At 38.8% G+C, this 13,941-nt stretch overlaps 2 protein-coding genes across 2 annotated transcripts; one reads left to right on the top strand and one right to left on the bottom strand.

The window, feature by feature from the left end:
• Nucleotides 1–356: 356 nt before the first annotated feature.
• On the top strand, nucleotides 357–9,303 carry LOC131334259 (protein N-terminal asparagine amidohydrolase). Its single transcript, XM_058369198.1, has 9 exons — nucleotides 357–579; nucleotides 3,107–3,292; nucleotides 4,150–4,214; nucleotides 4,327–4,426; nucleotides 4,527–4,565; nucleotides 4,662–4,853; nucleotides 7,089–7,267; nucleotides 7,415–7,534; nucleotides 8,433–9,303. Exons 1-9 carry the CDS (start codon nucleotides 526–528, stop codon nucleotides 8,557–8,559), a joined length of 1,062 nt encoding a protein of 353 aa, XP_058225181.1. The 5' UTR covers nucleotides 357–525; the 3' UTR covers nucleotides 8,560–9,303.
• Nucleotides 9,304–9,601: 298 nt separating this feature from the next.
• LOC131334261 (zinc finger CCCH domain-containing protein 14-like) lies at nucleotides 9,602–13,461 on the bottom strand. Its single transcript, XM_058369199.1, has 3 exons — nucleotides 12,796–13,461; nucleotides 11,397–11,457; nucleotides 9,602–10,490 (listed from the first exon to the last, which is right to left on the bottom strand). The coding sequence occupies exons 1-3, from the start codon at nucleotides 12,869–12,871 to the stop codon at nucleotides 9,734–9,736; spliced, it is 894 nt and encodes a 297-aa protein (XP_058225182.1). The 5' UTR covers nucleotides 12,872–13,461; the 3' UTR covers nucleotides 9,602–9,733.
• Nucleotides 13,462–13,941: the final 480 nt, after the last annotated feature.

Consider the following 13,941-nt stretch of genomic DNA (forward strand, 5'->3'; position numbering starts at 1 on the left):
GTGATATGGGTCTAATAATACATTCGTATGGAGTAATGCTACAAAATAGAAATATATCCAACATAGATGTGTTTGAACCCGCTTCCAGCCCGAGGGTCTTACACGTCACACCATACACTATGTCTTGTTTGGATGTCGTTTTAAAATTTTTTGACTTTCGTTTTTGGGTAATAAATGAAAAGAGAAATTAGGATAATAATTAAAAATAAGTGATGATTAGAGAGAGGAGAGAGAAATAAAAGTAATAATTAAAAATAAAAGTAATGAGCGTTTTTTGAGTTGAATTTCTTTTTTCAAAATCACATCCAAACAAGGCATAAGTGTCCACACTCAACGTCGATCGAACGGTTCCGGACATAAAAAAGACGCGGTTTGGCGAGGGACGACACCACATGGCTGTGGCCGGGGCACTGAATAATCCCTCCAATCAAAAGGGCACTGCCAACTGTTGACCCTTCTCTTTTCCCTCTGCAATTCTCTCTCTCCAAGGTCGATCATTCTCAAGTTCTGTGAATCGGAAGAATCATGATATACGTCGGCGGGGTTCCATTTTCCACCGACTCAAAATCGCCGCCTCAGGTACTTCCCCTTTTCGCTTACTCCGCAATAGCTATAAAATCCAATACCTTTTTGCCCTCGTTCTTCAGTTTCTTGGCCCCTGCTGGTGGACTGTGGGATTGTCCCTGGACTTGTCGAGGGGGAGCCTGAGCTGGCGCGGACATCTAAATTGTAAAATAATACTCTTTCATGGCCTACGCAATTCAAGGTTATTGACTTTTTTTAGATAAATTGGTTGATCATACTTTGATTGGTGGTGGACGTAGGATTGGTTCTTGAACTAGTCAAAGGGAGCGTGAGTTGACCCGGACATCTGAGTTGTAAAATAATACTCTTTCATGGCCTACGCAATTAAGAGTTAATGACTATTTTTAGATAAATTGGTTGATCATACTTTGGGTGCTGGTGGACGGTGGGATTGGTCCCTAAATTAGTCGAGGGGGAGCGTGAGCTTGCCCGGACACTTGAATTGTTAAAAAAAATACTCTTTCTTGGCCTACGCAATTAAAAGTTATTGACTTTTTTAGATAAATTGGTTGATCATACTTGGATTGATATGGCGGTTTACGGTGGGACAAAAGGATTAGTTGTTAGAGATTCTGCTATATAGTTGTATTCAGAACGAGGATTATAGCTTCTATTATTTTTGTGTGATGTCTGGTTTTAAATGACAAACGTGGGTAAGAGCCGCTGAATATTTGGAAGATTTACCTTACGAGACAGTTCGAACCCGCAGGAGACATTTGAACTAAAATGGCATCGAGTTTATTGGTATCATGATTCATGCTAATTTTCTGCCAGTTTTCTTTTTTGCATCTGTTGTGTTGTACGAAGACGTGTACTTTAAATATCGGCAATTGCGAATTATAGGGAAGCAGGCGGTTGTTAGTGAATCGGTGTATAATATCAAGGCGAAAGCATACTGTCTAGAGGTACAAAGCTCGCTCAATGGTCAAGGGCTATGCAAAGGAATACAGCTTCAATTATAGTGAGACTTGTTAGTGTTGTCTAGATGTGATAGAAATCATTATAGTCAACGAGTTTGGGCAACGATTCCCATTGGTTGATGTGGTTAATTTGCGAGAAAGAAATTTGAGATGTTTTGAAGGGGTTGAAAAGCCCATGTTTAGAATTAAAAGTTTTTTTTGGTGAATAGCTTGTATAGTTGGGACAAGAGAAAATGGAATCCTTCTCTTGCTCAATTCTTAGATTGGATAGAGCTTTTACATTCTATAGGGAGTGCATAGGGCCTTTTTTGTCTTGTGGCCTTCTTTTGTACATGGGTGGCATCCCCTTAATGCCTTTGTTTCTAATACAATTATTTACTTATCAAAAATAAAGAAATCATTATAGTCAACAATTTGACACCACTCGGACAAGTACTTGAGTGGAATCAATGAAGGGAATGAGGGAGACCGAAATTAGCAAAGGGTTGATTTAACTTGTGGTTTAGTTGATGTTATGGTTTGTGATCAAGTTGAATATGGAACATGATTCCCAAGATCTCATTTTGCTTAGTAAGTTCATAAGTTCAGGGTATTTCGATAGTTTATAATAGGGAAGTTGTATTTTTAGATCTTACCTGTGGTTGTTTCCAGTCAATCATAGTAATTCACGTAGTGCATTAAAGGGATTCCCACATGAATGCAAGAAAAAAAGGCCAACATAACATACATTAATGTCATCCTGATCGTCTGTATCCAAAAGAGCAACAATAGGCCTATAGATGCTCTATCCCCACACCTACCCCATCAAAGCCCCTAACCTTTTAGCATACCCTATTAAACGCAGAACCCTTTGGCTACTACATTCCAAAAACCTCAGCTACTGATTTATGAATGTTTTGCCACCGGTTATCAATCCAAATGCTACTATGTCTTATGGATTACTCAGAGTGGCTGGGGTAGCTTCCACGCACCTTGACTAATCTTTGGGGGAATAATCCCACTAAGCCTTTCTTCTACTCTTAATAGCCTAAGGGGCCTAAACCATAATATGTCCATGCCCTGAACCCACCATGGTGTTCATTTTAGCCAGCTTATTCCAAGTCACAAGCTTCCCGTTACCATTACATGATCTGATCTTTGATTCATTTGTTTAAACAGGTGAGAAGAAATCCCCGGCTTTGATCAAATGTGCTTTTGTTGGCTTGAACATAGTTAACTTGGACTTATAAAGATATATGTAGTATTTGTGTTGGACACTCGAACACTTTGGTATGAACATGGAACATGTATCAACCATCCACCAAGTAACGACTATTTACGGATCTAATATATGACGTTTAGCTTAGTATCATTTTATTAAGGCTAGCTAACCTCATGGTGCTTACTAACTGAATCATTTTCCTGCTACAAGCAATAAAGTGTGTGAATATTGGAGTAACCATGTATTATATCAATTGTAACTGAGGCAGAAAATCTTTCTTAGTGGACATGAATTATGGTTTCTCTTGGCAGATTACTGACTCTCAAGTCTCAAGAACTCTTTGTCTTTATGGTTTATCATGCCAAATAATTCTTTGACATAAAACTTGATCTTGGAGCAGGGAAGTGACATGCTGTTTGCTTTGATGGAGCATCCAATTCTGAGGTCTGCCTCAAGTTCATTCAATGATATCCCAGAGAGAAATTTAACAATTTCCGAAGAATCTGGTTCTGGGAGATCAAGAAGAAGTAAATGTGTTTATGTTTCCCAAAGAGAATATGCGACTGTTGACCCCGCGCTTGTGGATGTATGTTCATTCATTGTTTCTTCAGGCAAATCTAGCTTAATGCACTGTCATGGGTCAATATTTAATGACTGTTTTTCCTTTCTTTAGCTGACGTCCCTAGTGCTATCTAAATTGTGATTTTTATTGTGAATTAGTTCCCTGTCTGAGCTGAACAACGTCATATGCATAACCATATTTTCCTCCTAGAACTCCCATATGTTGGGTTGACTAGGTCGGACCCGTGAGGGAGAATTTAAATGGAACTGCAAATGCATAACACATGGAATTTTTGCTCCAGTCACAAGATAGGCCCACTTTTGCAATTCTCTGCCCATAACTTTTTCAGGCTTGCATTCTTGTGTGCTACAATAGAGCAAGGCTACCATGTAGAACTGCGACCGCTGTCCTGGATTCTTAAACATCATAGTGATCTAGAAAGAAAATTATTTGGATGGATGTTAGTGACCTATTTTCATTGGTTTATTGGAGGGGTTTGGCCAATTTATTAGATGGGAAGTGTTCTATTTGAAGATGTTAATATTTAACGTGTGATTGATGCATTCTTCTGGGCCTACCCAGATAGATGGTCATGACCTACTGCCTTTAGTATTTATTCTAGGTGTGGTGGCTACCCGACTCATTCTTCTTTCTTGTTGCCAAATGGGATTTTTTTTTTCCAGTTTACAATTCTTCCCTGAAGTCTACAATTACAATTACAGATTGCAATTTTTATGTCTTCTTAAATGTAATTTTTATGTCTTATTAAATGTATCATGTGGACTGGTAGTGCTGTACCAATTCTCCATCTAGCTGTACAGATAATTTCAATGTGGTTGTACTGAATTTTCATGTGTTTTTTTCCATCTCCTTCTGAAAAGTTAGTCGGCACTGATGAAGCAACAACCTGTATTGGCCTTGCCATTCGGAACCGCACAAGTGGAATGTATGGGGATTATTACATTGTAGCTAAGAACTTTTTGAAGTTTGTTCACTTTTGCAAATTGATACATTCTGTTCTGAAAACCTAACTCTGTTATCTAATACTTTGATGGCAGGATCTCTGTTGGCCACATGGATTCGCCAAATATTGTTGATATTGGTCTCACCCAAATGCTAACCTTAGTTGCCGATCGAAATTCTACTGCCGAGTTGGATGTATTCATTTTCTCTAGTTTTATTGTATTATTACGTAGTTGTGTTTATTGACTTGGTACTTTAGCATGGTTTGTAACCTCTCCACGGGTAACCAATGCAGGTGCATCTAATTGGCGGTTTTGATGATGTCACACCTCAAGTCTGGCTGAGATCCTCTATTTTGTTTTGATTCAGATACTGTTATCCAATCAGATGCAGGATCATTGAGGTTGAGTATACTGATTTTTGTGTGCAGCATGCCAGCATTGGTACTAGACCAGAAAGCAAGGAAAAAATGGAAGGCTATTCCTTTCCCTTATGTGCGAAGATAGTTGAAGCTTTGCAAAGGAGCAGGGAAAGGTTTCACCTAAACACGTTCCATGTTCTTTGGCACAATACCAGATGGGATTCTCAAGGAAATGCATGCCCTGTATTCCATGGGTTCCTGGTTAGCTTCAACTTTATGGATTCCCTTTTCAGTTACCTGTCTTGCTTTCAATCTCAATAGCGATAGTTGTATTTGTACCCCATGTCATGCTGCACACGTACAGTTATCTATGAGAGCTAGTACTAAGTAGGTAAGCAACATTACCCCGCTTTTCTGTGAAGAGGCTGATTCAAGCTATTCAAACCTACTATAGCGGTAGGGTGGCTAACACTTGCCTTTTTCCATGTCATGGCCTTTGAACTATTTTTAAGTTTTTCCAGGAAGAATAAACAGGGTAAAGATATGTGTTCAGCTTAGAGCAGTACTTGGTGGCAACAACTACGTAAGAGTGACTGTTTGTTGACATCTTAGAGGGGGATGTGGCACAGAGAACTCGAGCGAGATGGTGGAAATGGAGGAGTGCATTTGTGTGATCGTTGGATTGAATGGATAACTTTATGGGATTGACACAAGTAGTAGTTTGATGTATGATAAAAAAGGAAGCGATGTTGAGATAATGTATGTAGCTCAAATGAAAATGTTTACATGGACAGGTGGTATAAGAAGAAAAAATAAATTGAGAAATGAATCCATATGGAAAAAGTTAGAAGTGAACCGATTGACGATTCAATTAGGGGAAACCTTTTATTTTGGTTGCCCATGTGCATTGTAGACGAGTTAATGGGCATTTAGAAAGGAGTAATCTGTTCCTCATGGAGGGTGGTAAAAGAATTGGACGTGCTAAGAAAACATGGAGTGGTTGATAAGAAATGACAAGATTACGTCAAACTTAGCAGTGGATATGATTTCAAATAGTATTAGCTGGAAAATTTGGATCCATGTGGCTGACCTCAAGCAATAGGGTCTGTTGAGTAGAGTAGTGGGATCGTCTTGTGCTGCCAACTATTTGGTAGAGGTATTTTTTCTCTGACTTTTCATCCTCCTAGTCGAGTTCTTACATGTTAAATTTTTTCTCAAAGTTGCACATAATGGAAAAGGAGGTGACATTGTGCGTGCTTCACATCAGTCACCATCCAGAGCATGCACACATCAGTGTTCCAGTTTGTCATGGTCATACCTTCTTACTGTGATGTCTCATCTAGTTAAAAGCCTACTAATTGCTAGACCATCGCAGAAAAAATAGCTTCATTTGTGTTGTGAGCGTGCAATCTGATGACTGAAACGAGACCATCACAGAAATATGGGAACAGTCTGTAGCTAGTTATCAAATGTAAATGGGATTCATAGAGTGATCACGCTCAACATATTCCAACAAACTATTGTGATCATGGCTATTAGAAATCACTCTGCAGAGGTGTTTTGGCATAAACATGTCTGGTTTCAGCAGTCTGTGCCAAGGCGGTCTGTAATTCAGTGGTTGGCTATTCTTGGAAGGCTATCTACCATAGATAGATTGCAATCTTGGGGGGTTATTGTTGATGGCAGCTGTGTGCAATGTAAGGGGGTTTTGAGGATCACTTATTTTTGGCGTGTCCTTTTTCTTCCCAAGTGTGGGGGAAATTGTTAAGCAAAAAACATCTCTAAATCCCTTGTTAATCTGTTGCAAGAGTTGGAAGGAGTGGATGGTGTTTTCAATCAGATAATCACTGATAGAGATATTACATAATCTCTTGGAGGAATGTCAAGTGGTCCTCTCTTCTAATCAGCATTTGTGTTTGGTCTGGGGCATTTCCTATAAAAATTTGCCGTTTTACAAATTAGTCTTGTATGTCTTAGGTTGGCTGTTGTGGTGTCTGCTGCTGTTTTCTGTTTTCTGGAGTAGCAGAGGCCTGGGGGACTAGGTGTTTGCTGAGTTGTTGTTAGGTGCAGTGTTTATGCCTTTCCTTTGATGTTGCTGGTAGCCCCGCTGGGGTTTGTCCTTGTTTGCTTTGTATCGAGAGATATGCTCCAGTGGTTATGTCCTTGTTTTGTTCAATAAAATTTAACCTACCAAAAAAAAAACCTTGATCATGAGACTGAGGACCCTGACTGGTTTAATAAATCTGGAGATGTTAGCATATGGATACATGGAACTTTTGTTACAACTTACAACGTACAACAACAATAGCACAGTACATTTAGATGTATTGCAGTGGTGGCTGTATCAAAACTTTAGTACGTTAATTGATCTACTGTGCTCAATAGCCAAGTTTCAACTAATGAGGTCAAACCATGATGTTAAACATGGCAATGAGTGTTGCTGGTTTGTGGACTTGACTTTTAGTATTCATCTTTGCTTATTTATAACTATTTCAGGTAGAAACTTCTACTGGATCACTAGTTCCCACCGCCTTTGATAGAACTTCAAGATGCCCAGATGAAATTGTGAGGAGAGTCCGATTAACTGCGTGTTCTGAGAACCACAGATGGAATGGCAAGTTAATGGAGACATATGATACTCAGACTGACCGATTCATTATTGCTCCATTCTCTTGGTAAAAACTTTGCCCACAAAGTTCTTTTTCCTTTGAGTCTATGCATTTTATTAAAATGCTTCCACAGTGAAACAATAGAGAACAATCTCTGCTTGGTTTTAGATACCTTGTTAATTAAGGCACTTGTATTTTTTTTATGACAAACAGGACCAAACACCTACTATATTTTGCGTCGATGGTGCGACAACTGTCTGATTCAGAAATTCTCAGTTCATGTTCTACCTCACCTTTTTCTGAGGTCCCAGATTTTGTGGATAACGAAAGAAGGTATGCACATTTAACCGGGTAAACAACTTTAAGATCTTGTTGTCTTGCATAACACTGTTTCCAGTTAATGCCATCATATAATGAGGAACTTTCAATTCTATGCACATTCAAATCTTCAAAAGCTAGTGAATTGTGTTACTCAAGTTTTTTGCTGGTTTGTTTGGACTTGACTCATCAGTGCAGGGAAGAGTCTAATAGCTTTTCTATACTAGGTTTAAATTTGTTCTTTATTAGGAAAGTTCTGATGCTCATTAAGAGTATTTGTTTTCTGTCATAGTTTTCGCATTGAAATTGCCTTAAACTTTTTAGGGAGGGGAAATAATTTTTTGAAGTTATAAGGCCTACTAGTGATACTTTGCAAGATTCTGTTTTCGTTTTTGGAAGATTTAAAACCTCGCACAAGTCTTGAGCAAAACATGCCATTTGATCTTCTTCTTTTTTTTTTAGTTTTCAGAGTATGCTAGATGCTTCTCTGATTGGACGATCGTTTCTGTTGACGCGGTACTACCACTCTTTTGTCAGAATATGTAGCTTTGACCTTTGAGCGTTGTACTATGAAACCTCTACCGAATACTTATTCTGCTTAAGACTTTCAAGGCATACTTCATGACAATACTAGTTTGATGATAATCCCAAATTTTCAAGTATTCTATAGTGGCTGCAGGGCTAAGCCTTTCTACTCATAGAAGTCAGACGTTAGCCATTAGTTATGGCACTGAGCCGGTAGCTAGTTTATCTGGTAGCTAGGGTATCTTGGGGCTAACACCTATTCTGTCTTAGCTTCCAACACCTGTTTAATTGAGTCCGGCTTAATTCGTTGTTCTTTTTATTGCAAAAAAAAAACCCTTCATGTTGTTGCAGGAACAATAAGAGGATCACTAACTGTTTCCTTATTCAGGCTGTGTGATTACTTGATTCGACACCCAGACTGGAGGGAGACATTTCCCATGAATCAACCTCGTATTTTTGAGAGGACTGCCAATGGAACTTGGAGAAGGCAAGGGGTGAAATTGTCTCCAGATTGAACTTTATTTTCTGATGTATTTATCCCATTTGACTAGTGACTTTTCCCCATATGATGCCAATACTGGGGCTAAGAGCATCTCCAACCCAACATCCTTTATTGCTCCATTTGAGAGGATGAAATTAATATTTTTCAATCAAAAAGTGGTTATAAAGTTCACTATTCATACAAACTTCAATCACATTGAGAGAGATTTTGTAATTTATTTTCTTTTTTCTTTACTTTTTTGTACTTTTTGGGAGAATCTTTTAGGGACCCATCGCCTTTTTAGAGTTTGGAGAGATTTTGTACTCCAAATTTACTTTTGGTCTTCTATTTTTAAAGGACCAAACTCTAAATTGGACAGTGCGTCTTTCTAATATTCTTCCAAAAAGTACAAAAAGTGAAGAAAAAAAAGAATAAATTACAAAATCTCCCCTCCATGTGTCACATCCATCCTCTATTTTGGAGTAATAGAGGTGGATTGGAGATGTTGGAGTATCAAATTTTATCATCCAAAATAAAAGATGGGTTGGAGTGGAGATTTCCTCCAAAATAGAGAAATAGAGGACGAAATGGAGGAATAGATGATGAGTTGGAGATGCTCTAAAGGCACTTTTATGTTTCCTCGTTTCTTTGCACTGTTAGCGAATTCATGCCAGAACAGTTCATGTCAACTTTTGTTGTTTTAAACCATTAGTGATGCAATTGTGGATGATATAAGCTGTGTACATGATTTGATTACATTCAGCGGAAAGCTTATTCAGACTTGCTCGATACATATAAAGCCTGTGCCGCGGAGTTCAACAAGCAAGTAGCCCAGTGCCGTGGAGTTCAACCGTGCCCCGAAGCGAATATTGCTTGACTGGCCTCCTGCAACTGCGTCAAATCGGTCCCCTAATTTATCAAATCAATATTTTTGAGCATTTGAGTTTTATAGGAGATTTGAGAGCTTAGATGTAACGATTATTGAATAAAACGGATAGATACACAGCACAGGCGCGTTTGAGAGCAGGTAAAAAGACGAAGCACAATCACAATGCCAAAAAATAAGAGCCCAAAAAGAACACAAACAAATCATTAACTCCGCTACAAAATCCAAATGTTTCCTTCCAAAATGTTAAAATCATGGATTGTGCAATCCCCCAGAAAATTTTACCAATACAAATCCGAAAACTCTAGCACAAATAAAACACTCAAACCCCTGACTTGCGCAACTCACCATCTCCATGAGCAAAATGGCACCTTTCTCCAAAGGTACACGAACCCTTGGTAAAATGCTCACACACCTTTGTCTTGAAATTGTTTGCCGGAGCAGCAGCCAGACTCGGCTTGGCAGGAGGTGGGTGGTGGTGGGCAGCCCCAACATTCATGATGAGCTCCCCTACCATGGCACTCGCCTGTTTGATCTGATCAAAAGTCCCTTCCAGCTCAATATTCCTCTGATTTGGGTCTGTGTCATGCTCCTTTATCGCAAGCTTTACCCCAGTTGCACGACAAATCTGCTTCGAGTTTACACCACCCTTTCCAATGACTGCACCTGCCAGTGATGCATCTATGCTGATCTTGGCCGTAGCAGATGCACCAAAGTTGGCAGCAGCAGCTAGCCCGTGTTGGGGTGGGTCGGACCGACCTGGAAAACGATTCATCATGGGTCCCATGCCTCGGGGATCTTCGTGGGGTGGGTAACTGGGCCGGCCCAGCTCCATCTCCCCATGTGCAAAACGGCACTTGTTGCCAAACTTGCATCCTTCTGCGGTGTTGAACTTATTGCAGAGCTTGCTCTTGACGGTCGGAGCAGGACCATCTGCAAATGGTGGTGGGGCCATAGGATTTCTTCCAGAAGGAATGTGATGATTACCACCCATGTTTGTCATCTGAGAAACCGCACTGTAGCCACCGGGAACATAATGCAGGAAATGGCATTCCTCTCCAAATGAGCATCCAGAAGTGCTGCACCATGGATCAGAAGAGAGGTCCATGAGGGAAATTAATAGACACAAAACTGGAAGATTCATCACCATAAATCTGCTTTAAATTCAATTGGCAAAATACAAAGGAGGGCAAGATTGGCCATCCCCAGCACAGCTAGGGTTTGTAAATTCCGAAACAAACCAAGTGGAAAACACGGAAGTCATAGGAGGCCCTCAGAAAACAGCAAATTCAAAACAGAAACTGAAACAGGGAAGAAGTTTCCTCCTACTTCTTTTGGTATTGAGTCCCACCTGACGGGGTTGTGGGACCAAGTGTACCTGCGAACCTCCCAAAGAAATGTGGCAAAGTACAAAGCCGTAGAGTAAAGAAAGGCTACATATGCAATCTGTTTGCTGCCTATTGTACAACTCAATAAAGACCAATGCATTTCTTGAGAACGCTAAAATCTTTATCTTTTGAGGACTTGACTCCCTAACTTCAAAATAATTTCGTTTAAAACATTGAAGAGAATGAATCCCTAAACACCAAATACAAAACATCAATTGTGCAGAACTACTAGAAAATTTGACCACAACATAAAAGAGAAGAAAGCATAAATTGAGAAAAAATTACTTTATGTACCTCTGATAGCTTCCAGTTTCGAGCAATCCACATATTAACAGAACGTCAATACAAGAGCTAATTGGGTAGAAGAAACAAAAGGTTACTTTCAATTACTTATAATTTGCTTCATAATCCAATAGCATCTCCTTAGAAATTCATTATAGCTTTTTCACCAGCTGAAAGAGATCAACCGCCTCTTTTGATCCAAATTAATCAACTGGATAAGTGTTCTTGCTCACAGATTACCATCAAATTATTGTTCAACAATTGAAGGCGATAATTTAACTTATAGTACTAACGTTGCATGGGTTAAGATTGAACCTGAAAAACTTCGTGCATGGCTTTGATTTGCTTCCTATACCAGTTGCAAACGAGTCCCTTTCTGTTACAGAAAATTAATTGCTTTCTTTCAATTAACAATTCTATGAGTTCTTGACAGAAACTTCCCAGAACATCCACAACACATAAAACTAGCATTTATTAATCACTGGTAAATTCTTTACAAGATTTGACGAATTTTAAGAGCAAAAATTTCTGTTCAAGAATAACTGCTCTCATTTCTTTAATGAAATTTACAAAAAAATCATATTAAATACAAGGGAATATTACCTTTGTGACTCCATGATTTTATAAATAAGAGTGAAACGTGTCAAACAGCTGTCTTCTCAGATCATAAACATTGAATTCCATAATGAAGAATATTATAAGCCAAACCATTGTGGAACCCACCCCAATGTTTGATTATGGTAATCTACCTTGAAACACCTCCCGTAGTTGGTGCCAAATAGCAGTATCGCCATTGTGGAACCCACCCCAATGTTTGATTATGGTAAATCTACCTTGAAACACCTCCAGTAGTTGTTGCCAAATAGCAGTATCGGTATGCAACGTTGTCAAAAGGGCATAATTTGGCAATGTTACTCCAATCATGCAAATTCAATTTCATCTATTTTCCTCAAAATTGCCAAATTCTATTTGTCAGTCCTATTATGAGAAATTGAGAGTAGAGATGATGTTGTGGCACATTGGGCAAACTTTATGCCATTTTGGCATAAGTTTTAGCAGTGACATTTTTTGGAATGAGTTGCGGCAGAATGTTGGAGCGGAGTTCTGGAAGGTCTTGTGTACAAAATGGTGATACTCTAGATCTGAAGTAAACTCGAGAGCTCGTATAGCTCTTATACCCATATTACCTCTATTCAAACATCCTTAACGTCAATTTTACAAAAGACCTAAAGCCTACATTTAAAAATCCACTTCATGAAAACACTTTACACTGGTGGCACTCTAATCTATAACAGTCGACTTCTATGCAAAGTATGGAGAAGTGGAAATAACCAAGAGAACACAAAGAAACAGAGAAAAATGAACAAAAACACAACATAGTAAAAACTAGTGGAAACCTAGGACAAATTGGATATGACATCCAGGAGAGAGTAAAAAAAAAAAAGACACCAAAAAGGACCAAGAACCGAAATTATAAGCTGTGAAACGATTCATATAAGTGAAGAAACAAATAAAGTTTCCATCTGTCTTCCACAAAATTCACACACACACACACACACAGAGCACGTTTGCTACACATTACAAACCCTATCTTTTCGAGAGAGAGAGAGAGAGAGAGAGAGAGAGAGAGAGATTTTAGTGAATCAACAAATAGAGTAACTGCTAACAGAAGTGAAGCAATCGAAAAGCTAAGAGAGATTAAAAGGGAACAAACCTTGCTTGGATCTCTTTATCCCTCCGTTACTGGTGAAGGAACCGTCTGGATTGCCTCTCTTGCGCCCGTAATCCATCAGATTCAGATCAAAACCAAAACCAAAACCAAATCAATCCAACACCAAACAGAAACGAATCTAGCGGATACAAATCTCCCAAAGCCCTCTATATAACAACCAGTGTATCTCCCATGTGTTGCGTGTGTGTGTGTATATAATAATTCAAGAAACGAATCTTGATTGGAGCAAAACTTGAAAGCCGACGCCAAAAACCCTATCTAGCATCTAGGTTTTGCTTTTGCTGCAGAGGTCCAGGCGGTTTCGCGGAACTGAAATTCGATGTTCAAATTTCGTTAACTATGGAGTTCGAGCCCGCGCCGATTTCTCAACTAGTAGTTGACGTGCTCCACGTGGTCGTTTTATCACTTTGAATTTGAAAACGACGTCGTCGTCATCAAGCAGCTGATTGTGCTCCGGTGTCACGCAGTGATCCAGTGGATGGTCGGCTACTCCCGGCTAATCTGTTGCCGCGTGCCCTTCACTAAAGCCTTATGAAAATTTAAAGGTACTATTTTTGCTAATAATCTTATCTTACCGAAAACATGATTAAACTGCTAATATTGCAACCAAATATATAGTAATTTTTTTCATAAATAACGTACTATAATATTATATGTCGTACACAATTCAATGTATTTTTATTTATTTGTGTGCACTTACTGTGGAGATTTTGACTGAATGAATAGGAATCAATTGATATAAATTTTGATTGAGGAATAGAATCCATGATGAACGTTTTTTCGTTTGCTATGTGCTGTCTGGATGTGTACTCGTGTGATTCAATCGATGGACGGGAGAATTGCGTGAATGATAAGACCGGCCTAGCCTGAAGTGAAAAGTCAAGGCTCCTCCCTTTATTGACGGCGAATCTCTCATAATTACAAGTTTGTTAATAATGATTGTATAGTGATAATATCAAAATTAATTTTGTTAATTCCAAAATTCGAGTGTATTAAAAACTTGTACCAAGTGCATAGTACAAGACTCTTATACACTATAGTGTCAACATTAACAAAACAGTTTTTTCATTATCATTTTCTTTATGATTTACTAGAACATTTATCATTAGAAATTGATTTCTACACTTC

The sequence above is a fragment of the Rhododendron vialii genome, chromosome 7a (genome assembly GCF_030253575.1).
Source record: "Rhododendron vialii isolate Sample 1 chromosome 7a, ASM3025357v1".
NCBI classification, from domain to species: Eukaryota; Viridiplantae; Streptophyta; class Magnoliopsida; order Ericales; family Ericaceae; genus Rhododendron; species Rhododendron vialii.

Bases quoted from the DNA above. Each gene is read 5' to 3' on its own strand.
- LOC131334259 (XM_058369198.1), top strand. From the start codon at position 526: ATGATATACGTCGGCGGGGTTCCATTTTCCACCGACTCAAAATCGCCG. The intron at 580-3,106 runs GTACTTCCCCTT...ATCTTGGAGCAG, and splicing joins ACTCAAAATCGCCGCCTCAG to GGAAGTGACATGCTGTTTGC. The intron at 7,268-7,414 runs GTAAAAACTTTG...TATGACAAACAG, and splicing joins ATTATTGCTCCATTCTCTTG to GACCAAACACCTACTATATT.
- LOC131334261 (XM_058369199.1), bottom strand. From the start codon at position 12,871: ATGGATTACGGGCGCAAGAGAGGCAATCCAGACGGTTCCTTCACCAGT. The intron at 11,458-12,795 runs GTTTGTTCCCTT...TTTCTGTAACAG, and splicing joins GATAAAGAGATCCAAGCAAG to AAAGGGACTCGTTTGCAACT. The intron at 10,491-11,396 runs GTTCAATCTTAA...TCCATGGTGCAG, and splicing joins CCATGCACGAAGTTTTTCAG to CACTTCTGGATGCTCATTTG.